The sequence below is a fragment of the Coregonus clupeaformis genome, unplaced genomic scaffold, assembly GCF_020615455.1.
Source record: "Coregonus clupeaformis isolate EN_2021a unplaced genomic scaffold, ASM2061545v1 scaf0035, whole genome shotgun sequence".
Classification (NCBI taxonomy): domain Eukaryota; kingdom Metazoa; phylum Chordata; class Actinopteri; order Salmoniformes; family Salmonidae; genus Coregonus; species Coregonus clupeaformis.
Window position 1 is genome coordinate 6,980 of NW_025533490.1, and position 26,090 is coordinate 33,069.

General features: G+C 37.5%; 1 protein-coding gene across 1 annotated transcript in view; it reads right to left on the minus strand.

The window, feature by feature from the left end:
- Positions 1-23,586: 23,586 nt before the first annotated feature.
- The window catches only part of LOC121566230 (septin-4), a 63,540-nt gene continuing 61,036 nt past the window's right edge, over positions 23,587-26,090 (minus strand). The window contains exon 12 of the mRNA XM_041876394.2: positions 23,587-25,258. Coding sequence (XP_041732328.1) covers positions 25,190-25,258 — 69 coding nt within the window. The 3' untranslated portion in view covers positions 23,587-25,189. The remainder of the gene's footprint in view (positions 25,259-26,090) is intronic.

The following is a 26,090-nucleotide window of genomic DNA, read 5'->3' on the forward strand; positions in this document are numbered from 1 at the left end:
CCTGGCGCTGGAAAGTGTACGACCGTCATCCTCATCAACAGGTAGCCCTTTTACAGGCAATGGAGGAGGCATGTGGAGATATTGACCAGGCATCATGTCAGGCCTGGATACGGCATTCAAGGAGATATTTTCCCCGGTGCCTTGGACTGGAGGATATCGCATGCGATGTGGACGAAATTTTGTGGCCGGACCCAGAAAGACGACATGATGTAGGCTGATTGTTTTTTCTTTTTTTTGTGAAATTACTATTTTGTGTTCTGACTTTGTCTTGGTTTTGATGAGTGTGAATAAACACTTTCGTCAGTTTTCTTTCCTTGTGAAACATCTGACTGGTGTTGCTTTTTCACTTTTCATGTTTCCTGTATCTGGCAACCTTTGGCTGTACTTTATTTTTAATTATACCCGCAATAAAAGAAACATGGTTGAAAAAAATAAATAAAAATACATCTGACTGGTGTTGCTTTTTCACTTTTCATGTTTCCTGTATCTGGCAACCTTTGGCTGTACTTTATTTTTTATTATACCCGCAATAAAAGAAACATGGTTGAAAAAAATGAATAAAAAATACATCTGACTGGTGTTGCTTTTTCACTTTTCATGTTTCCTGTATCTGGCAACCTTTGGCTGTACTTAATTTTTTATTATACCCGCAATAAAAGAAACATGGTTAAAAAAATAAATAAAAAATACATCTGACTGGTGTTGCTTTTTCACTTTTCATGTTTCCTGTATCTGGCAACCTTTGGCTGTACTTTATTTTTTAATTATACCGCAATAAAAGAAACATGGTTAAAATATATATATTTAAAAAAAAAAAAATAAAAAAATTTAAAAAGAAAATTAAAAAAAAAAACCTTAGGCCCATACAACACTGCACACATTATTGCATTCCTGGACACCTTACATGACATGCTCACTGTTCAGAGACCAGAGCATACCCGATATGTCATCATATGGGACAATGTTAGTTTCCATAGGGCTGCTTTGGTCCGCAACTGGTTTACAGAACACCCATTCTTCATGGCACTCAACCTCCCTCCATACTCTCCATTCTTAAATCCCATCGAGGAGTTCTTCTCTGCCTGGCGCTGGAAAGTGTACGACCGTCATCCTCATCAACAGGTAGCCCTTTTACAGGCAATGGAGGAGGCATGTGGAGATATTGACCAGGCATCATGTCAGGCCTGGATACGGCATTCAAGGAGATATTTTCCCCGGTGCCTTGGACTGGAGGATATCGCATGCGATGTGGACGAAATTTTGTGGCCGGACCCAGAAAGACGACATGATGTAGGCTGATTGTTTTTCTTTTTTTGGTGAAGTTACCATTTTGTGTTCTGACTTTGTCTTGGTTTTGATGAGTGTGAATAAACACTTTCGTCAGTTTTCTTTCCTTGTGAACATCTGACTGGTGTTGCTTTTTCACTTTTCATGTTTCCTGTATCTGGCAACCTTTGGCTGTACTTATGGAAAAATTGGCTTTTACTCATTTCTTATTGGCAACCTTTGGCTGTACTTTTTTTTAATTATACCCGCAATAAAAGAAACATGGTTAAATAAAATAAAAAAAATAAAAAACAAAAAAAAAATTAACAATAAAAAATTAACACATAAAAAAAAAAAAAAAAAAAAAAACCTTAGGCCCATACAACACTGCACACATTATTGCATTCCTGGACACCTTACATGACATGCTCACTGTTCAGAGACCAGAGCATACCCGATATGTCATCATATGGGACAATGTTAGTTTCCATAGGGCTGCTTTGGTCCGCAACTGGTTTACAGAACACCCATTCTTCATGGCACTCAACCTCCCTCCATACTCTCCATTCTTAAATCCCATCGAGGAGTTCTTCTCTGCCTGGCGCTGGAAAGTGTACGACCGTCATCCTCATCAACAGGTAGCCCTTTTACAGGCAATGGAGGAGGCATGTGGAGATATTGACCAGGCATCATGTCAGGCCTGGATACGGCATTCAAGGAGATATTTTCCCGGTGCCTTGGACTGGAGGATATCGCATGCGATGTGGACGAAATTTTGTGGCCGGACCCAGAAAGACGACATGATGTAGGCTGATTGTTTTTCTTTTTTTTGTGAAATTACTATTTTGTGTTCTGACTTTGTCTTGGTTTTGATGAGTGTGAATAAACACTTTCGTCAGTTTTCTTTCCTTGTGAAACATCTGACTGGTGTTGCTTTTTCACTTTTCATGTTTCCTGTATCTGGCAACCTTTGGCTGTACTTTATTTTTAATTATACCCGCAATAAAAGAAACATGGTTGAAATAAATAAATAAAAATACATCTGACTGGTGTTGCTTTTTCACTTTTCATGTTTCCTGTATCTGGCAACCTTTGGCTGTACTTAATTTTTTATTATACCCGCAATAAAATAAACATGGTTGAAAAAAATAAATAAAAAATACATCTGACTGGTGTTGCTTTTTCACTTTTCATGTTTCCTGTATCTGGCAACCTTTGGCTGTACTTTATTTTTTATTATACCCGCAATAAAAGAAACATGGTTAAAAAAAAAAAAAAAAAATACATCTGACTGGTGTTGCTTTTTCACTTTTCATGTTTCCTGTATCTGGCAACCTTTGGCTGTACTTTATTTTTTATTATACCCGCAATAAAATAAACATGGTTGAAAAAAATAAAAATAAAAATACATCTGACTGGTGTTGCTTTTTCACTTTTCATGTTTCCTGTATCTGGCAACCTTTGGCTGTACTTTATTTTTTATTATACCCGCAATAAAAGAAACATGGTTGAAAAAAAATAAAAAAATACATCTGACTGGTGTTGCTTTTTCACTTTTCATGTTTCCTGTATCTGGCAACCTTTGGCTGTACTTTATTTTTTATTATACCCGCAATAAAAGAAACATGGTTGAAAAAAATAAATAAAAATACATCTGACTGGTGTTGCTTTTTCACTTTTCATGTTTCCTGTATCTGGCAACCTTTGGCTGTACTTTATTTTTTATTATACCCGCAATAAAAGAAACATGGTTAAATAAAATAAAAAAATAAAAAATAAAAATTAAAAAAAAAATTAACACATAAAAAATTAAAAAAAAAACTTAGGCCCATACAACACTGCACACATTATTGCATTCCTGGACACCTTACATGACATGCTCACTGTTCAGAGACCAGAGCATACCCGATATGTCATCATATGGGACAATGTTAGTTTCCATAGGGCTGCTTTGGTCCGCAACTGGTTTACAGAACACCCATTCTTCATGGCACTCAACCTCCCTCCATACTCTCCATTCTTAAATCCCATCGAGGAGTTCTTCTCTGCCTGGCGCTGGAAAGTGTACGACCGTCATCCTCATCAACAGGTAGCCCTTTTACAGGCAATGGAGGAGGCATGTGGAGATATTGACCAGGCATCATGTCAGGCCTGGATACGGCATTCAAGGAGATATTTTCCCCGGTGCCTTGGACTGGAGGATATCGCATGCGATGTGGACGAAATTTTGTGGCCGGACCCAGAAAGACGACATGATGTAGGCTGATTGTTTTTCTTTTTTTTGTGAAATTACCATTTTGTGTTCTGACTTTGTCTTGGTTTTGATGAGTGTGAATAAACACTTTCGTCAGTTTTCTTTCCTTGTGAAACATCTGACTGGTGTTGCTTTTTCACTTTTCATGTTTCCTGTATCTGGCAACCTTTGGCTGTACTTTATTTTTAATTATACCCGCAATAAAATAAACATGGTTGAAAAAAATAAATAAAAATACATCTGACTGGTGTTGCTTTTTCACTTTTCATGTTTCCTGTATCTGGCAACCTTTGGCTGTACTTTATTTTTTATTATACCCGCAATAAAAGAAACATGGTTGAAAAAATAAATAAAAAATACATCTGACTGGTGTTGCTTTTTCACTTTTCATGTTTCCTGTATCTGGCAACCTTTGGCTGTACTTAATTTTTTATTATACCCGCAATAAAAGAAACATGGTTGAAAAAAATAAATAAAAAATATATCTGACTGGTGTTGCTTTTTCACTTTTCATGTTTCCTGTATCTGGCAACCTTTGGCTGTACTTTATTTTTTATTATAGCCGCAATAAAAGAAACATGGTTAAATATATATATTAATAAAAAAAAATAAAAAAATTAACACATAAAAAAAAATAAAAAAAACCTTAGGCCCATACAACACTGCACACATTATTGCATTCCTGGACACCTTACATGACATGCTCACTGTTCAGAGACCAGAGCATACCCGATATGTCATCATATGGGACAATGTTAGTTTCCATAGGGCTGCTTTGGTCCGTAACTGGTTTACAGAACACCCATTCTTCATGGCACTCAACCTCCCTCCATACTCTCCATTCTTAAATCCCATCGAGGAGTTCTTCTCTGCCTGGCGCTGGAAAGTGTACGACCGTCATCCTCATCAACAGGTAGCCCTTTTACAGGCAATGGAGGAGGCATGTGGAGATATTGACCAGGCATCATGTCAGGCCTGGATACGGCATTCAAGGAGATATTTTCCCCGGTGCCTTGGACTGGAGGATATCGCATGCGATGTGGACGAAATTTTGTGGCCGGACCCAGAAAGACGACATGATGTAGGCTGATTGTTTTTCTTTTTTTTGTGAAATTACCATTTTGTGTTCTGACTTTGTCTTGGTTTTGATGAGTGTGAATAAACACTTTCGTCAGTTTTCTTTCCTTGTGAAACATCTGACTGGTGTTGCTTTTTCACTTTTCATGTTTCCTGTATCTGGCAACCTTTGGCTGTACTTTATTTTTTATTATACCCGCAATAAAAGAAACATGGTTGAAAAAAAAAAAAATACATCTGACTGGTGTTGCTTTTTCACTTTTCATGTTTCCTGTATCTGGCAACCTTTGGCTGTACTTTATTTTTAATTATACCCGCAATAAAAGAAACATGGTTAAATAAAATAAAAAAAATAAAAAACAATAAAAAAATTAACAATAAAAAATTAACACATAAAAAAAATTAAAAATACAAAAAAAACCTTAGGCCCATACAACACTGCACACATTATTGCATTCCTGGACACCTTACATGACATGCTCACTGTTCAGAGACCAGAGCATACCCGATATGTCATCATATGGGACAATGTTAGTTTCCATAGGGCTGCTTTGGTCCGCAACTGGTTTACAGAACACCCATTCTTCATGGCACTCAACCTCCCTCCATACTCTCCATTCTTAAATCCCATCGAGGAGTTCTTCTCTGCCTGGCGCTGGAAAGTGTACGACCGTCATCCTCATCAACAGGTAGCCCTTTTACAGGCAATGGAGGAGGCATGTGGAGATATTGACCAGGCATCATGTCAGGCCTGGATACGGCATTCAAGGAGATATTTTCCCCGGTGCCTTGGACTGGAGGATATCGCATGCGATGTGGACGAAATTTTGTGGCCGGACCCAGAAAGACGACATGATGTAGGCTGATTGTTTTTCTTTTTTTTGTGAAATTACCATTTTGTGTTCTGACTTTGTCTTGGTTTTGATGAGTGTGAATAAACACTTTCGTCAGTTTTCTTTCCTTGTGAAACATCTGACTGGTGTTGCTTTTTCACTTTTCATGTTTCCTGTATCTGGCAACCTTTGGCTGTACTTTATTTTTAATTATACCCGCAATAAAAGAAACATGGTTGAAAAAAATAAATAAAAATACATCTGACTGGTGTTGCTTTTTCACTTTTCATGTTTCCTGTATCTGGCAACCTTTGGCTGTACTTTATTTTTTATTATACCCACAATAAAAGAAACATGGTTGAAAAAAATAAATAAAAAATACATCTGACTGGTGTTGCTTTTTCACTTTTCATGTTTCCTGTATCTGGCAACCTTTGGCTGTACTTTATTTTTTATTATACCCGCAATAAAAGAAACATGGTTGAAAAAAATAAATAAAAATACATCTGACTGGTGTTGCTTTTTCACTTTTCATGTTTCCTGTATCTGGCAACCTTTGGCTGTACTTTATTTTTTATTATACCTGCAATAAAAGAAACATGGTTGAAAAAAATAAATAAAAAATACATCTGACTGGTGTTGCTTTTTCACTTTTCATGTTTCCTGTATCTGGCAACCTTTGGCTGTACTTTATTTTTTATTATAGCCGCAATAAAAGAAACATGGTTAAATATATATAAAAAAAAAAAAAAAAAATATATATATATATAAAAAATTAACACATAAAAAAAAAATACAAAAAAAAAAATACCTTAGGCCCATACAACACTGCACACATTATTGCATTCCTGGACACCTTACATGACATGCTCACTGTTCAGAGACCAGAGCATACCCGATATGTCATCATATGGGACAATGTTAGTTTCCATAGGGCTGCTTTGGTCCGCAACTGGTTTACAGAACACCCATTCTTCATGGCACTCAACCTCCCTCCATACTCTCCATTCTTAAATCCCATCGAGGAGTTCTTCTCTGCCTGGCGCTGGAAAGTGTACGACCGTCATCCTCATCAACAGGTAGCCCTTTTACAGGCAATGGAGGAGGCATGTGGAGATATTGACCAGGCATCATGTCAGGCCTGGATACGGCATTCAAGGAGATATTTTCCCCGGTGCCTTGGACTGGAGGATATCGCATGCGATGTGGACGAAATTTTGTGGCCGGACCCAGAAAGACGACATGATGTAGGCTGATTGTTTTTCTTTTTTTGTGAAATTACCATTTTGTGTTCTGACTTTGTCTTGGTTTTGATGAGTGTGAATAAACACTTTCGTCAGTTTTCTTTCCTTGTGAAACATCTGACTGGTGTTGCTTTTTCACTTTTCATGTTTCCTGTATCTGGCAACCTTTGGCTGTACTTTATTTTTAATTATACCCGCAATAAAATAAACATGGTTGAAAAAAAGAAATAAAAATACATCTGACTGGTGTTGCTTTTTCACTTTTCATGTTTCCTGTATCTGGCAACCTTTGGCTGTACTTTATTTTTTATTATACCCGCAATAAAATAAACATGGTTGAAAAAAATAAATAAAAATACATCTGACTGGTGTTGCTTTTTCACTTTTCATGTTTCCTGTATCTGGCAACCTTTGGCTGTACTTAATTTTTTATTATACCCGCAATAAAAGAAACATGGTTGAAAAAAATAAATAAAAAATACATCTGACTGGTGTTGCTTTTTCACTTTTCATGTTTCCTGTATCTGGCAACCTTTGGCTGTACTTTATTTTTTATTATAGCCGCAATAAAAGAAACATGGTTAAATATATATTTAAAAAAAAAAAAAAAAAAAAAAACTATAAAAAATTAACACATAAAAAAAATAAAATAAAAAAAAATAACCTTAGGCCCATACAACACTGCACACATTATTGCATTCCTGGACACCTTACATGACATGCTCACTGTTCAGAGACCAGAGCATACCCGATATGTCATCATATGGGACAATGTTAGTTTCCATAGGGCTGCTTTGGTCCGCAACTGGTTTACAGAACACCCATTCTTCATGGCACTCAACCTCCCTCCATACTCTCCATTCTTAAATCCCATCGAGGAGTTCTTCTCTGCCTGGCGCTGGAAAGTGTACGACCGTCATCCTCATCAACAGGTAGCCCTTTTACAGGCAATGGAGGAGGCATGTGGAGATATTGACCAGGCATCATGTCAGGTCTGGATACGGCATTCAAGGATATATTTTCCCCGGTGCCTTGGACTGGAGGATATCGCATGCGATGTGGACGAAATTTTGTGGCCGGACCCAGAAAGACGACATGATGTAGGCTGATTGTTTTTCTTTTCTTTTGTGAAATTACCATTTTGTGTTCTGACTTTGTCTTGGTTTTGATGAGTGTGAATAAACACTTTCGTCAGTTTTCTTTCCTTGTGCACCATCTGACTGGTGTTGCTTTTTCACTTTTCATGTTTCATGTATCTGGCAACCTTTGGCTGTACTTTATTTTTAATTATACCCGCAATAAAAGAAACATGGTTAAATAAAATAAAAAAAATAAAAAACAATAAAAAAAATAACAATAAAAAATTAACACATAAAAAAAATTAAAAATACAAAAAAAACCTTAGGCCCATACAACACTGCACACATTATTGCATTCCTGGACACCTTACATGACATGCTCACTGTTCAGAGACCAGAGCATACCCGATATGTCATCATATGGGACAATGTTAGTTTCCATAGGGCTGCTTTGGTCCGCAACTGGTTTACAGAACACCCATTCTTCATGGCACTCAACCTCCCTCCATACTCTCCATTCTTAAATCCCATCGAGGAGTTCTTCTCTGCCTGGCGCTGGAAAGTGTACGACCGTCATCCTCATCAACAGGTAGCCCTTTTACAGGCAATGGAGGAGGCATGTGGAGATATTGACCAGGCATCATGTCAGGCCTGGATACGGCATTCAAGGAGATATTTTCCCCGGTGCCTTGGACTGGAGGATATCGCATGCGATGTGAACGAAATTTTGTGGCCGGACCCAGAAAGACGACATGATGTAGGCTGATTGTTTTTCTTTTTTTGTGAAATTACTATTTTGTGTTCTGACTTTGTCTTGGTTTTGATGAGTGTGAATAAACACTTTCGTCAGTTTTCTTTCCTTGTGAAACATCTGACTGGTGTTGCTTTTTCACTTTTCATGTTTCCTGTATCTGGCAACCTTTGGCTGTACTTTATTTTTAATTATACCCGCAATAAAATAAACATGGTTGAAAAAAATAAATAAAAATACATCTGACTGGTGTTGCTTTTTCACTTTTCATGTTTCCTGTATCTGGCAACCTTTGGCTGTACTTTATTTTTTATTATACCCGCAATAAAAGAAACATGGTTGAAAAAAATAAATAAAAAATACATCTGACTGGTGTTGCTTTTTCACTTTTCATGTTTCCTGTATCTGGCAACCTTTGGCTGTACTTTATTTTTAATTATACCCGCAATAAAATAAACATGGTTGAAAAAAATTAATAAAAATACATCTGACTGGTGTTGCTTTTTCACTTTTCATGTTTCCTGTATCTGGCAACCTTTGGCTGTACTTTATTTTTTATTATACCCGCAATAAAAGAAACATGGTTGAAAAAAATAAATAAAAAATACATCTGACTGGTGTTGCTTTTTCACTTTTCATGTTTCCTGTATCTGGCAACCTTTGGCTGTACTTAATTTTTTATTATACCCGCAATAAAAGAAACATGGTTGAAAAAAATAAATAAAAAATACATCTGACTGGTGTTGCTTTTTCACTTTTCATGTTTCCTGTATCTGGCAACCTTTGGCTGTACTTTATTTTTTATTATACCCGCAATAAAAGAAACATGGTTAAATATATATAAAAAAAAAAAACTATAAAAAATTAACACATAAAAAAAAATAAAAAAAAATAAATAAACTTAGGCCCATACAACACTGCACACATTATTGCATTCCTGGACACCTTACATGACATGCTCACTGTTCAGAGACCAGAGCATACCCGATATGTCATCATATGGGACAATGTTAGTTTCCATAGGGCTGCTTTGGTCCGCAACTGGTTTACAGAACACCCATTCTTCATGGCACTCAACCTCCCTCCATACTCTCCATTCTTAAATCCCATCGAGGAGTTCTTCTCTGCCTGGCGCTGGAAAGTGTACGACCGTCATCCTCATCAACAGGTAGCCCTTTTACAGGCAATGGAGGAGGCATGTGGAGATATTGACCAGGCATCATGTCAGGCCTGGATACGGCATTCAAGGAGATATTTTCCCCGGTGCCTTGGACTGGAGGATATCGCATGCGATGTGGACGAAATTTTGTGGCCGGACCCAGAAAGACGACATGATGTAGGCTGATTGTTTTTCTTTTCTTTTGTGAAATTACCATTTTGTGTTCTGACTTTGTCTTGGTTTTGATGAGTGTGAATAAACACTTTCGTCAGTTTTCTTTCCTTGTGCACCATCTGACTGGTGTTGCTTTTTCACTTTTCATGTTTCCTGTATCTGGCAACCTTTGGCTGTACTTTATTTTTAATTATACCCGCAATAAAAGAAACATGGTTAAATAAAAAAATAAAATAAAAAAACAATTAAAAAATTAACAATAAAAAAATTAAAAAATAAAAAAAAAAAAACCTTAGGCCCATACAACACTGCACACATTATTGCATTCCTGGACACCTTACATGACATGCTCACTGTTCAGAGACCAGAGCATACCCGATATGTCATCATATGGGACAATGTTAGTTTCCATAGGGCTGCTTTGGTCCGCAACTGGTTTACAGAACACCCATTCTTCATGGCACTCAACCTCCCTCCATACTCTCCATTCTTAAATCCCATCGAGGAGTTCTTCTCTGCCTGGCGCTGGAAAGTGTACGACCGTCATCCTCATCAACAGGTAGCCCTTTTACAGGCAATGGAGGAGGCATGTGGAGATATTGACCAGGCATCATGTCAGGCCTGGATACGGCATTCAAGGAGATATTTTCCCGGTGCCTTGGACTGGAGGATATCGCATGCGATGTGGACGAAATTTTGTGGCCGGACCCAGAAAGACGACATGATGTAGGCTGATTGTTTTTCTTTTTTTTTGTGAAATTACCATTTTGTGTTCTGACTTTGTCTTGGTTTTGATGAGTGTGAATAAACACTTTCGTCAGTTTTCTTTCCTTGTGAACCATCTGACTGGTGTTGCTTTTTCACTTTTCATGTTTCCTGTATCTGGCAACCTTTGGCTGTACTTTATTTTTAATTATACCCGCAATAAAAGAAACATGGTTGAAAAAAATTAATAAAAATACATCTGACTGGTGTTGCTTTTTCACTTTTCATGTTTCCTGTATCTGGCAACCTTTGGCTGTACTTTATTTTTTATTATACCCGCAATAAAAGAAACATGGTTGAAAAAAATGAATAAAAAATACATCTGACTGGTGTTGCTTTTTCACTTTTCATGTTTCCTGTATCTGGCAACCTTTGGCTGTACTTTATTTTTAATTATACCCGCAATAAAAGAAACATGGTTAAATAAAAATAAAAATAAAAAAAAAAATAAAAAATTAACAATAAAAAATTAACACATAAAAAAAAAAATAAAAAAAAATAAACCTTAGGCCCATACAACACTGCACACATTATTGCATTCCTGGACACCTTACATGACATGCTCACTGTTCAGAGACCAGAGCATACCCGATATGTCATCATATGGGACAATGTTAGTTTCCATAGGGCTGCTTTGGTCCGCAACTGGTTTACAGAACACCCATTCTTCATGGCACTCAACCTCCCTCCATACTCTCCATTCTTAAATCCCATCGAGGAGTTCTTCTCTGCCTGGCGCTGGAAAGTGTACGACCGTCATCCTCATCAACAGGTAGCCCTTTTACAGGCAATGGAGGAGGCATGTGGAGATATTGACCAGGCATCATGTCAGGCCTGGATACGGCATTCAAGGAGATATTTTCCCGGTGCCTTGGACTGGAGGATATCGCATGCGATGTGGACGAAATTTTGTGGCCGGACCCAGAAAGACGACATGATGTAGGCTGATTGTTTTTCTTTTTTTTGTGAAATTACCATTTTGTGTTCTGACTTTGTCTTGGTTTTGATGAGTGTGAATAAACACTTTCGTCAGTTTTCTTTCCTTGTGAAACATCTGACTGGTGTTGCTTTTTCACTTTTCATGTTTCCTGCATCTGGCAACCTTTGGCTGTACTTTATTTTTAATTATACCCGCAATAAAAGAAACATGGTTGAAAAAATAAATAAAAATACATCTGACTGGTGTTGCTTTTTCACTTTTCATGTTTCCTGTATCTGGCAACCTTTGGCTGTACTTTATTTTTTATTATACCCGCAATAAAAGAAACATGGTTGAAAAAATAAATAAAAAAATACATCTGACTGGTGTTGCTTTTTCACTTTTCATGTTTCCTGTATCTGGCAACCTTTGGCTGTACTTTATTTTTTATTATACCCGCAATAAAAGAAACATGGTTGAAAAAAAAAATAAAAATACATCTGACTGGTGTTGCTTTTTCACTTTTCATGTTTCCTGTATCTGGCAACCTTTGGCTGTACTTAAATTTTTATTATACCCGCAATAAAAGAAACATGGTTGAAAAAAATAAATAAAAAATACATCTGACTGGTGTTGCTTTTTCACTTTTCATGTTTCCTGTATCTGGCAACCTTTGGCTGTACTTTATTTTTTATTATACCCGCAATAAAAGAAACATGGTTGAAAAAAAAAAAAAAAATACATCTGACTGGTGTTGCTTTTTCACTTTTCATGTTTCCTGTATCTGGCAACCTTTGGCTGTACTTTATTTTTTATTATAGCCGCAATAAAAGAAACATGGTTAAATATATATTAAAAAAAAATTAAAAACCTTAGGCCCATACAACACTGCACACATTATTGCATTCCTGGACACCTTACATGACATGCTCACTGTTCAGAGACCAGAGCATACCCGATATGTCATCATATGGGACAATGTTAGTTTCCATAGGGCTGCTTTGGTCCGCAACTGGTTTACAGAACACCCATTCTTCATGGCACTCAACCTCCCTCCATACTCTCCATTCTTAAATCCCATCGAGGAGTTCTTCTCTGCCTGGCGCTGGAAAGTGTACGACCGTCATCCTCATCAACAGGTAGCCCTTTTACAGGCAATGGAGGAGGCATGTGGAGATATTGACCAGGCATCATGTCAGGCCTGGATACGGCATTCAAGGAGATATTTTCCCGGTGCCTTGGACTGGAGGATATCGCATGCGATGTGGACGAAATTTTGTGGCCGGACCCAGAAAGACGACATGATGTAGGCTGATTGTTTTTCTTTTTTTTGTGAAATTACCATTTTGTGTTCTGACTTTGTCTTGGTTTTGATGAGTGTGAATAAACACTTTCGTCAGTTTTCTTTCCTTGTGAAACATCTGACTGGTGTTGCTTTTTCACTTTTCATGTTTCCTGTATCTGGCAACCTTTGGCTGTACTTTATTTTTAATTATACCCGCAATAAAATAAACATGGTTGAAAAAAATAAATAAAAATACATCTGACTGGTGTTGCTTTTTCACTTTTCATGTTTCCTGTATCTGGCAACCTTTGGCTGTACTTTATTTTTTATTATACCCGCAATAAAAGAAACATGGTTGAAAAAAATAAATAAAAAAAACATCTGACTGGTGTTGCTTTTTCACTTTTCATGTTTCCTGTATCTGGCAACCTTTGGCTGTACTTAATTTTTTATTATACCCGCAATAAAAGAAACATGGTTGAAAAAAATAAATAAAAAATACATCTGACTGGTGTTGCTTTTTCACTTTATGTTTCCTGTATCTGGCAACCTTTGGCTGTACTTTATTATTATAGCCGCAATAAAAGAAACATGGTTAAATATATATTTAAAAAAAAAAAAACTATAAAAAAATTAACAATAAAAAAAAAAAAAAAAACCTTAGGCCCATACAACACTGCACACATTATTGCATTCCTGGACACCTTACATGACATGCTCACTGTTCAGAGACCAGAGCATACCCGATATGTCATCATATGGGACAATGTTAGTTTCCATAGGGCTGCTTTGGTCCGCAACTGGTTTACAGAACACCCATTCTTCATGGCACTCAACCTCCCTCCATACTCTCCATTCTTAAATCCCATCGAGGAGTTCTTCTCTGCCTGGCGCTGGAAAGTGTACGACCGTCATCCTCATCAACAGGTAGCCCTTTTACAGGCAATGGAGGAGGCATGTGGAGATATTGACCAGGCATCATGTCAGGCCTGGATACGGCATTCAAGGAGATATTTTCCCGGTGCCTTGGACTGGAGGATATCGCATGCGATGTGGACGAAATTTTGTGGCCGGACCCAGAAAGACGACATGATGTAGGCTGATTGTTTTTCTTTTCTTTTTGTGAAATTACCATTTTGTGTTCTGACTTTGTCTTGGTTTTGATGAGTGTGAATAAACACTTTCGTCAGTTTTCTTTCCTTGTGAAACATCTGACTGGTGTTGCTTTTTCACTTTTCATGTTTCCTGTATCTGGCAACCTTTGGCTGTACTTTATTTTTAATTATACCCGCAATAAAAGAAACATGGTTAAATAAAAAAAAAACAATAAAAAAATTAACAATAAAAAATTAACACATAAAAAAAATTAAAAATACAAAAAAAACCTTAGGCCCATACAACACTGCACACATTATTGCATTCCTGGACACCTTACATGACATGCTCACTGTTCAGAGACCAGAGCATACCCGATATGTCATCATATGGGACAATGTTAGTTTCCATAGGGCTGCTTTGGTCCGCAACTGGTTTACAGAACACCCATTCTTCATGGCACTCAACCTCCCTCCATACTCTCCATTCTTAAATCCCATCGAGGAGTTCTTCTCTGCCTGGCGCTGGAAAGTGTACGACCGTCATCCTCATCAACAGGTAGCCCTTTTACAGGCAATGGAGGAGGCATGTGGAGATATTGACCAGGCATCATGTCAGGCCTGGATACGGCATTCAAGGATATATTTTCCCCGGTGCCTTGGACTGGAGGATATCGCATGCGATGTGAACGAAATTTTGTGGCCGGACCCAGAAAGACGACATGATGTAGGCTGATTGTTTTTCTTTTTTTTGTGAAATTACCATTTTGTGTTCTGACTTTGTCTTGGTTTTGATGAGTGTGAATAAACACTTTCGTCAGTTTTCTTTCCTTGTGAAACATCTGACTGGTGTTGCTTTTTCACTTTTCATGTTTCCTGTATCTGGCAACCTTTGGCTGTACTTTATTTTTAATTATACCCGCAATAAAAGAAACATGGTTGAAAAAAATAAATAAAAATACATCTGACTGGTGTTGCTTTTTCACTTTTCATGTTTCCTGTATCTGGCAACCTTTGGCTGTACTTTATTTTTTATTATACCCGCAATAAAAGAAACATGGTTGAAAAAATAAATAAAAAATACATCTGACTGGTGTTGCTTTTTCACTTTTCATGTTTCCTGTATCTGGCAACCTTTGGCTGTACTTTATTTTTTATTATACCCGCAATAAAAGAAACATGGTTGAAAAAAATAAATAAAAATACATCTGACTGGTGTTGCTTTTTCACTTTTCATGTTTCCTGTATCTGGCAACCTTTGGCTGTACTTAATTTTTTTTTATACCCGCAATAAAAGAAACATGGTTGAAAAAAATAAATAAAAAATACATCTGACTGGTGTTGCTTTTTCACTTTTCATGTTTCCTGTATCTGGCAACCTTTGGCTGTACTTTATTTTTTATTATACCCGCAATAAAAGAAACATGGTTGAAAAAAAAAAAAAAATACATCTGACTGGTGTTGCTTTTTTCACTTTTCATGTTTCCTGTATCTGGCAACCTTTGGCTGTACTTTATTTTTTATTATAGCCGCAATAAAAGAAACATGGTTAAATATATATAAAAAAAAAAAAAAACCTTAGGCCCATACAACACTGCACACATTATTGCATTCCTGGACACCTTACATGACATGCTCACTGTTCAGAGACCAGAGCATACCCGATATGTCATCATATGGGACAATGTTAGTTTCCATAGGGCTGCTTTGGTCCGCAACTGGTTTACAGAACACCCATTCTTCATGGCACTCAACCTCCCTCCATACTCTCCATTCTTAAATCCCATCGAGGAGTTCTTCTCTGCCTGGCGCTGGAAAGTGTACGACCGTCATCCTCATCAACAGGTAGCCCTTTTACAGGCAATGGAGGAGCGCATGTGGAGATATTGACCAGGCATCATGTCAGGCCTGGATACGGCATTCAAGGAGATATTTTCCCCGGTGCCTTGGACTGGAGGATATCGCATGCGATGTGGACGAAATTTTGTGGCCGGACCCAGAAAGACGACATGATGTAGGCTGATTGTTTTTCTTTTTTTTGTGAAATTACTATTTTGTGTTCTGACTTTGTCTTGGTTTTGATGAGTGTGAATAAACACTTTCGTCAGTTTTCTTTCCTTGTGAAACATCTGACTGGTGTTGCTTTTTCACTTTTCATGTTTCCTGTATCTGGCAACCTTTGGCTGTACTTTATTTTTAATTATACCCGCAATAAAAGAAACATGGTTGAAAAAAATAAATAAAAAATACATCTGACTGGTGTTGCTTTTTCACTTTTCATGTTTCCTGTATCTGGCAACCTTTGGCTGTACTTTATTTTTTATTATACCCGCAATAAAAGAAACATGGTTGAAAAAATAAATAAAAAATACATCTGACTGGTGTTGCTTTTTCACTTTTCATGTTTCCTGTATCTGGCAACCTTTGGCTGTACTTTATTTTTTAATTATACCCGCAATAAAAGAAACATGGTTAAATAAAAAAATAAAAATAAAAAAAACAATTAAAAAAATTAACAATAAAAAATTAACATACAGTATAAAAAAAAAAAAAACTATAAAAATAACACAAAAAAAAAAAAAAAAACCTTAGGCCCATACAACACTGCACACATTATTGCATTCCTGGACACCTTACATGACATGCTCACTGTTCAGAGACCAGAGCATACCCGATATGTCATCATATGGGACAATGTTAGTTTCCATAGGGCTGCTTTGGTCCGCAACTGGTTTACAGAACACCCATTCTTCATGGCACTCAACCTCCCTCCATACTCTCCATTCTTAAATCCCATCGAGGAGTTCTTCTCTGCCTGGCGCTGGAAAGTGTACGACCGTCATCCTCATCAACAGGTAGCCCTTTTACAGGCAATGGAGGAGGCATGTGGAGATATTGACCAGGCATCATGTCAGGCCTGGATACGGCATTCAAGGAGATATTTTCCCCGGTGCCTTGGACTGGAGGATATCGCATGCGATGTGGACGAAATTTTGTGGCCGGACCCAGAAAGACGACATGATGTAGGCTGATTGTTTTTCTTTTTTTGTGAAATTACCATTTTGTGTTCTGACTTTGTCTTGGTTTTGATGAGTGTGAATAAACACTTTCGTCAGTTTTCTTTCCTTGTGAAACATCTGACTGGTGTTGCTTTTTCACTTTTCATGTTTCCTGTATCTGGCAACCTTTGGCTGTACTTTATTTTTAATTATACCCGCAATAAAATAAACATGGTTGAAAAAAATAAATAAAAATACATCTGACTGGTGTTGCTTTTTCACTTTTCATGTTTCCTGTATCTGGCAACCTTTGGCTGTACTTTATTTTTTATTATACCCGCAATAAAAGAAACATGGTTGAAAAAAATAAATAAAAAATACATCTGACTGGTGTTGCTTTTTCACTTTTCATGTTTCCTGTATCTGGCAACCTTTGGCTGTACTTTTTTTTTTATTATACCCGCAATAAAAGAAACATGGTTGAAAAAAATAAATAAAAATACATCTGACTGGTGTTGCTTTTTCACTTTTCATGTTTCCTGTATCTGGCAACCTTTGGCTGTACTTAATTTTTTTTTATACCCGCAATAAAAGAAACATGGTTGAAAAAAATAAATAAAAAATACATCTGACTGGTGTTGCTTTTTCACTTTTCATGTTTCCTGTATCTGGCAACCTTTGGCTGTACTTTATTTTTTATTATACCCGCAATAAAAGAAACATGGTTGAAAAAAAAAAAAAAAAATACATCTGACTGGTGTTGCTTTTTCACTTTTCATGTTTCCTGTATCTGGCAACCTTTGGCTGTACTTTATTTTTTATTATACCCGCAATAAAAGAAACATGGTTGAAAAAAAAAAAAAAAATACATCTGACTGGTGTTGCTTTTTCACTTTTCATGTTTCCTGTATCTGGCAACCTTTGGCTGTACTTTATTTTTTATTATAGCCGCAATAAAAGAAACATGGTTAAATATATATAAAAAAAAAAAATAATAATAATAATTAACTATAAAAAATTAACACATAAAATAAAAAAAATAAAAAAAAAAAAACCTTAGGCCCATACAACACTGCACACATTATTGCATTCCTGGACACCTTACATGACATGCTCACTGTTCAGAGACCAGAGCATACCCGATATGTCATCATATGGGACAATGTTAGTTTCCATAGGGCTGCTTTGGTCCGCAACTGGTTTACAGAACACCCATTCTTCATGGCACTCAACCTCCCTCCATACTCTCCATTCTTAAATCCCATCGAGGAGTTCTTCTCTGCCTGGCGCTGGAAAGTGTACGACCGTCATCCTCATCAACAGGTAGCCCTTTTACAGGCAATGGAGGACGCATGTGGAGATATTGACCAGGCATCATGTCAGGCCTGGATACGGCATTCAAGGAGATATTTTCCCCGGTGCCTTGGACTGGAGGATATCGCATGCGATGTGGACGAAATTTTGTGGCCGGACCCAGAAAGACGACATGATGTAGGCTGATTGTTTTTCTTTTTTTGTGAAATTACTATTTTGTGTTCTGACTTTGTCTTGGTTTTGATGAGTGTGAATAAACACTTTCGTCAGTTTTCTTTCCTTGTGAAACATCTGACTGGTGTTGCTTTTTCACTTTTCATGTTTCCTGTATCTGGCAACCTTTGGCTGTACTTTATTTTTAATTATACCCGCAATAAAATAAACATGGTTGAAAAAAATAAATAAAAATACATCTGACTGGTGTTGCTTTTTCACTTTTCATGTTTCCTGTATCTGGCAACCTTTGGCTGTACTTTATTTTTTATTATACCCGCAATAAAAGAAACATGGTTGAAAAAATAAATAAAAAATACATCTGACTGGTGTTGCTTTTTCACTTTTCATGTTTCCTGTATCTGGCAACCTTTGGCTGTACTTTATTTTTAATTATACCCGCAATAAAAGAAACATGGTTAAATAAAATAAAAATAATAAAAAACAATTAAAAAATTAACAATAAAAAATTAACATATAAAAAAAAAAAAAAAAAAAAACCTTAGGCCCATACAACACTGCACACATTATTGCATTCCTGGACACCTTACATGACATGCTCACTGTTCAGAGACCAGAGCATACCCGATATGTCATCATATGGGACAATGTTAGTTTCCATAGGGCTGCTTTGGTCCGCAACTGGTTTACAGAACACCCATTCTTCATGGCACTCAACCTCCCTCCATACTCTCCATTCTTAAATCCCATCGAGGAGTTCTTCTCTGCCTGGCGCTGGAAAGTGTACGACCGTCATCCTCATCAACAGGTAGCCCTTTTACAGGCAATGGAGGAGGCATGTGGAGATATTGACCAGGCATCATGTCAGGCCTGGATACGGCATTCAAGGAGATATTTTCCCCGGTGCCTTGGACTGGAGGATATCGCATGCGATGTGGACGAAATTTTGTGGCCGGACCCAGAAAGACGACATGATGTAGGCTGATTGTTTTTCTTTTTTTTGTGAAATTACTATTTTGTGTTCTGACTTTGTCTTGGTTTTGATGAGTGTGAATAAACACTTTCGTCAGTTTTCTTTCCTTGTGAAACATCTGACTGGTGTTGCTTTTTCACTTTTCATGTTTCCTGTATCTGGCAACCTTTGGCTGTACTTTATTTTTTAATTATACCCGCAATAAAAGAAACATGGTTGAAAAAAATAAATAAAAAATACATCTGACTGGTGTTGCTTTTTCACTTTTCATGTTTCCTGTATCTGGCAACCTTTGGCTGTACTTTATTTTTTATTATACCCGCAATAAAAGAAACATGGTTGAAAAAATAAATAAAAAATACATCTGACTGGTGTTGCTTTTTCACTTTTCATGTTTCCTGTATCTGGCAACCTTTGGCTGTACTTTATTTTTAATTATACCCGCAATAAAAGAAACATGGTTAAATAAAATAAAAATAATAAAAAACAATTAAAAAAATTAACAATAAAAAAATTAACATATAAAAAAAAAAAAAAAACCTTAGGCCCATACAACACTGCACACATTATTGCATTCCTGGACACCTTACATGACATGCTCACTGTTCAGAGACCAGAGCATACCCGATATGTCATCATATGGGACAATGTTAGTTTCCATAGGGCTGCTTTGGTCCGCAACTGGTTTACAGAACACCCATTCTTCATGGCACTCAACCTCCCTCCATACTCTCCATTCTTAAATCCCATCGAGGAGTTGTTCTCTGCCTGGCGCTGGAAAGTGTACGACCGTCATCCTCATCAACAGGTAGCCCTTTTACAGGCAATGGAGGAGGCATGTGGAGATATTGACCAGGCATCATGTCAGGCCTGGATACGGCATTCAAGGAGATATTTTCCCCGGTGCCTTGGACTGGAGGATATCGCATGCGATGTGGACGAAATTTTGTGGCCGGACCCAGAAAGACGACATGATGTAGGCTGATTGTTTTTCTTTTTTTTGTGAAATTACTATTTTGTGTTCTGACTTTGTCTTGGTTTTGATGAGTGTGAATAAACACTTTCGTCAGTTTTCTTTCCTTGTGAAACATCTGACTGGTGTTGCTTTTTCACTTTTCATGTTTCCTGTATCTGGCAACCTTTGGCTGTACTTTATTTTTAATTATACCCGCAATAAAAGAAACATGGTTGAAAAAAATAAATAAAAATACATCTGACTGGTGTTGCTTTTTCACTTTTCATGTTTCCTGTATCTGGCAACCTTTGGCTGTACTTTATTTTTTTATTATACCCGCAATAAAAGAAACATGGTTGAAAAAAATAAATAAAAAATACATCTGACTGGTGTTGCTTTTTCACTTTTCATGTTTCCTGTATCTGGCAACCTTTGGCTGTACTTTATTTTTATTATACCCGCAATAAAAGAAACATGGTTGAAAAAAATAAATAAAAATACATCTGACTGGTGTTGCTTTTTCACTTTTCATGTTTCCTGTATCTGGCAACCTTTGGCTGTACTTAATTTTTTTATACCCGCAATAAAAGAAACATGGTTGAAAAAAATAAATAAAAAATACATCTGACTGGTGTTGCTTTTTCACTTTTCATGTTTCCTGTATCTGGCAACCTTTGGCTGTACTTTATTTTTTATTATACCCGCAATAAAAGAAACATGGTTGAAAAAAAAAAAAAAAATACATCTGACTGGTGTTGCTTTTTCACTTTTCATGTTTCCTGTATCTGGCAACCTTTGGCTGTACTTTATTTTTTATTATACCCGCAATAAAAGAAACATGGTTGAAAAAAAAAAAAAATACATCTGACTGGTGTTGCTTTTTCACTTTTCATGTTTCCTGTATCTGGCAACCTTTGGCTGTACTTTATTTTTTATTATAGCCGCAATAAAAGAAACATGGTTAAATATATATAAAAAAAAAATAAAAAAAATTTAACTATAAAAAATTAACACATAAAAAATAAAAAAATAAATAAAAAAAACCTTAGGCCCATACAACACTGCACACATTATTGCATTCCTGGACACCTTACATGACATGCTCACTGTTCAGAGACCAGAGCATACCCGATATGTCATCATATGGGACAATGTTAGTTTCCATAGGGCTGCTTTGGTCCGCAACTGGTTTACAGAACACCCATTCTTCATGGCACTCAACCTCCCTCCATACTCTCCATTCTTAAATCCCATCGAGGAGTTCTTCTCTGCCTGGCGCTGGAAAGTGTACGACCGTCATCCTCATCAACAGGTAGCCCTTTTACAGGCAATGGAGGAGGCATGTGGAGATATTGACCAGGCATCATGTCAGGCCTGGATACGGCATTCAAGGAGATATTTTCCCGGTGCCTTGGACTGGAGGATATCGCATGCGATGTGGACGAAATTTTGTGGCCGGACCCAGAAAGACGACATGATGTAGGCTGATTGTTTTTCTTTTTTTTGTGAAATTACTATTTTGTGTTCTGACTTTGTCTTGGTTTTGATGAGTGTGAATAAACACTTTCGTCAGTTTTCTTTCCTTGTGAAACATCTGACTGGTGTTGCTTTTTCACTTTTCATGTTTCCTGTATCTGGCAACCTTTGGCTGTACTTTATTTTTAATTATACCCGCAATAAAAGAAACATGGTTGAAAAAAATAAATAAAAAATACATCTGACTGGTGTTGCTTTTTCACTTTCATGTTTCCTGTATCTGGCAACCTTTGGCTGTACTTTATTTTTTATTATACCCGCAATAAAAGAAACATGGTTGAAAAAAATAAATAAAAATACATCTGACTGGTGTTGCTTTTTCACTTTTCATGTTTCCTGTATCTGGCAACCTTTGGCTGTACTTTATTTTTTATTATACCCGCAATAAAAGAAACATGGTAAATTTTTTATTAAAAAAATAAAATAAAAATAAAAATTTAACTAAAAAAAATTTACACATAAAAAACAAAAACAAAACAAAAAAAACCTTAGGCCCATACAACACTGCACACATTATTGCATTCCTGGACACCTTACATGACATGCTCACTGTTCAGAGACCAGAGCATACCCGATATGTCATCATATGGGACAATGTTAGTTTCCATAGGGCTGCTTTGGTCCGCAACTGGTTTACAGAACACCCATTCTTCATGGCACTCAACCTCCCTCCATACTCTCCATTCTTAAATCCCATCGAGGAGTTCTTCTCTGCCTGGCGCTGGAAAGTGTACGACCGTCATCCTCATCAACAGGTAGCCCTTTTACAGGCAATGGAGGAGGCATGTGGAGATATTGACCAGGCATCATGTCAGGCCTGGATACGGCATTCAAGGAGATATTTTCCCGGTGCCTTGGACTGGAGGATATCGCATGCGATGTGGACGAAATTTTGTGGCCGGACCCAGAAAGACGACATGATGTAGGCTGATTGTTTTTCTTTTTTTGTGAAATTACCATTTTGTGTTCTGACTTTGTCTTGGTTTTGATGAGTGTGAATAAACACTTTCGTCAGTTTTCTTTCCTTGTGAAACATCTGACTGGTGTTGCTTTTTCACTTTTCATGTTTCCTGTATCTGGCAACATTTGGCTGTACTATATTTTTAAATTATACCCGCAATAAAAGAAACATGGTAAATTTTTTATTTAAAAAAAATAAAAAAAATAAAAATAATAACTATAAAAAATTAACACATAAAAAACAAAAAAATTACAAAAAAAACCTTAGGCCCATACAACACTGCACACATTATTGCATTCCTGGACACCTTACATGACATGCTCACTGTTCAGAGACCAGAGCATACCCGATATGTCATCATATGGGACAATGTTAGTTTCCATAGGGCTGCTTTGGTCCGCAACTGGTTTACAGAACACCCATTCTTCATGGCACTCAACCTCCCTCCATACTCTCCATTCTTAAATCCCATCGAGGAGTTCTTCTCTGCCTGGCGCTGGAAAGTGTACGACCGTCATCCTCATCAACAGGTAGCCCTTTTACAGGCAATGGAGGAGGCATGTGGAGATATTGACCAGGCATCATGTCAGGCCTGGATACGGCATTCAAGGAGATATTTTCCCCGGTGCCTTGGACTGGAGGATATCGCATGCGATGTGGACGAAATTTTGTGGCCGGACCCAGAAAGACGATTGTTTTTCTTTTTTTTGTGAAATTACTATTGTGTGTTCTGACTTTGTCTTGGTTTTGATGAGTGTGAATAAACACCAATACTTGAAGTTTGGATCCTTTTATGTTTACATGACACTATGACAAAAGTATGACCTCAAATTGACATCTGTACACAGAGAAAGCAAAAGCCAGATGTGTTTTGTATTCATACCATCAGTGTGTAGTTGGCACATTGTGTGCTTAGTAGACGATGGCTTGTGTTTACTGTTTGATACGAAAACACAATTTTTAAGAAGGTGTGAAGAGTTAATCGCTTTTGCTAGAGAACTACAATGTTTTGATAATTGGGTGAAAGGTTTTCTTATTTGTGTGTAGAGTTTTGCAAAAATAGCCAATAGTTACAAAAAATGTGCTTAACCAATCAGAAAAAACTGTAAAAGGCAATGTTCCCTGCGTTCACGGAGATTCCATCACGTAAATGCTGCATATGTCAACTCAATCTGAAATTGCCTTTAAAAGTCGCAATGCCTATGATTGGATTGAATCTTGGTCTAAGAACACACGTTTCTTCGCTGCAAAACGTTTTACTACGAGTAAAGTCAACAATAATCCAGCAAACGTTCAAACTATCATTACAGATATCAGAACTGTAAGTAGTGGGCTTCTATTTTCAGTTAAATACAAGAACGAACAACCCAGGGTTGAGCATGCTGGAATTGGAAGCGTGAATGAAATTAATTAGCCCTATTAACATACATTTGTCAAAAAACACCCAACAGTACTTCAGCAACATTTGTTGAAATAAAAAATTAAAATGGTGAAAAAATTAGGAAGTTCTCGCTATTCTTTGTAGCAATGCAAATAAAAGCAATTATAAGTGATAGATGCAATCCTGTAACAAAAATGTTTACATATGTAGTAACATTGTAGTAAAAAAATGAAATAATTACATTTGATCTGTATGCCCATCTACAGTATTGACCTTAAATAAATGGTATTGGGGAAGAATTGTGCATGGCAAAAAAAAAAAAGAATTTGGGCAGGCCAACCTCCTTCACAACAGACCTTGTCTAGGGTGGTTAAGACCACACATCTAAACTTGTTACGAGATAAACTTTCAAACACCTAGCAGAGGGACAGGATAGCACATGCCCTACAGTCTACCCCTTAACCAATGTCAGGGTTAAAGTTCACTAAGGAGAAACATCAAGGAACATTGAAGTGTTAGCGACAAACTGGAAGGCAAAAAGTTATCTTGACAAGACCACAGGTAAACTATGGGTGGAAAGCGGGCAGGCAGGACCCGGCCGTAACCCTGTAAGGACAAGCAGGTGGTTAGGTCAGTGCTGTCCGGCCCGGTGTTGTGCTCTAGCAATGGCACTCGACAGGGGTGCCAGTTGTTACCGTCAAGAGTTTTCCACAACAGGTGTGGAGACACAGGACTTTCATGTTGTTGGAAGAGAAGGCTACTTCTCTCCATGCCACCTCCTGTCTGTGAATGCCTCATGCCTGGTCTTGGATCAGTCTCTGATAGTGAGGGTTATTGACTAAATGAGGAGTGGTGGCTGTTGGGGTTGGATGAGCTGGAGTAGACAATGTTTGTGGACTGGAGTAGATTAGAGTGGTACTAGGCGGTGCCCACCCTAGTAGTGGAAAGAGGGGGCCTGCATTTACAGAGGGACGGGGGTTCTAGTAGTAGCCTGGGTTAATAGGCTTCCTTCTGCGTGTGCATCTGTTCCTGGATCTTTGTGAGCATCTCTTGCATTCGCCGCAACTGTGGAGAAAAGAGACAAGAGGCCGCTGTTAGTCAAACACCCGGGACATGAAGCAATACAAAACAACACAGAATGAAGTGGGGACTGGGGAGATGCTCACAGGCTTTAGGAACTCTCATACCAATAACCAAGCGCTATCCAATCACAACAAAGCCAGCTATGTGACAACAGATCATCTACTCTCACCAGACTCTTAGATTATTGAATCATATTGATGGATTCCTATAATGCTAAACCCTACTTCTGCATTTGCAGAGATCTGAACCAGATCTGATTGTCTTAGAACACTACAAATGCGGAAGTAGCGATTATCTACGTTTCATGACTGCAATGTAGGTGGCCTGGAACGCAACCATTACTTCCACATGACTGCACCAATAACCAAGCCCTATCCAATCACAATTAAGCCAGCATTGCTGACAGACAACCGATCTATACGATTTGCCACCCCTGTCTAGTCTGTCTTTAGACCATGTGACCCGATGATGATGGACGCGTGTGTTCAGTCATGTATACAGTCATAGTGTAATGAGTGAATGACATAGGCTGTAGGTGGCCTGGAACACGGCCATTACTTCTACATCACTGCACCAATGACCAAGCCATATCCACTGACTAACTAGCCAGCGGAGGACAACTGATTGATATGATTTGCCACCCCATTCTACTCTGTCTAGAGACCATGTGACTGAGGCTGGTGACTGTGTGTGTGTTCACATTACATACACATTCATTTCTGTAATTACTACACGCAGAGCCTGATAATTAAATACTGTTATATGCAGTATGAGTGTGAAGGATATGGCACACTATTATTTGCCCTTCATAGCA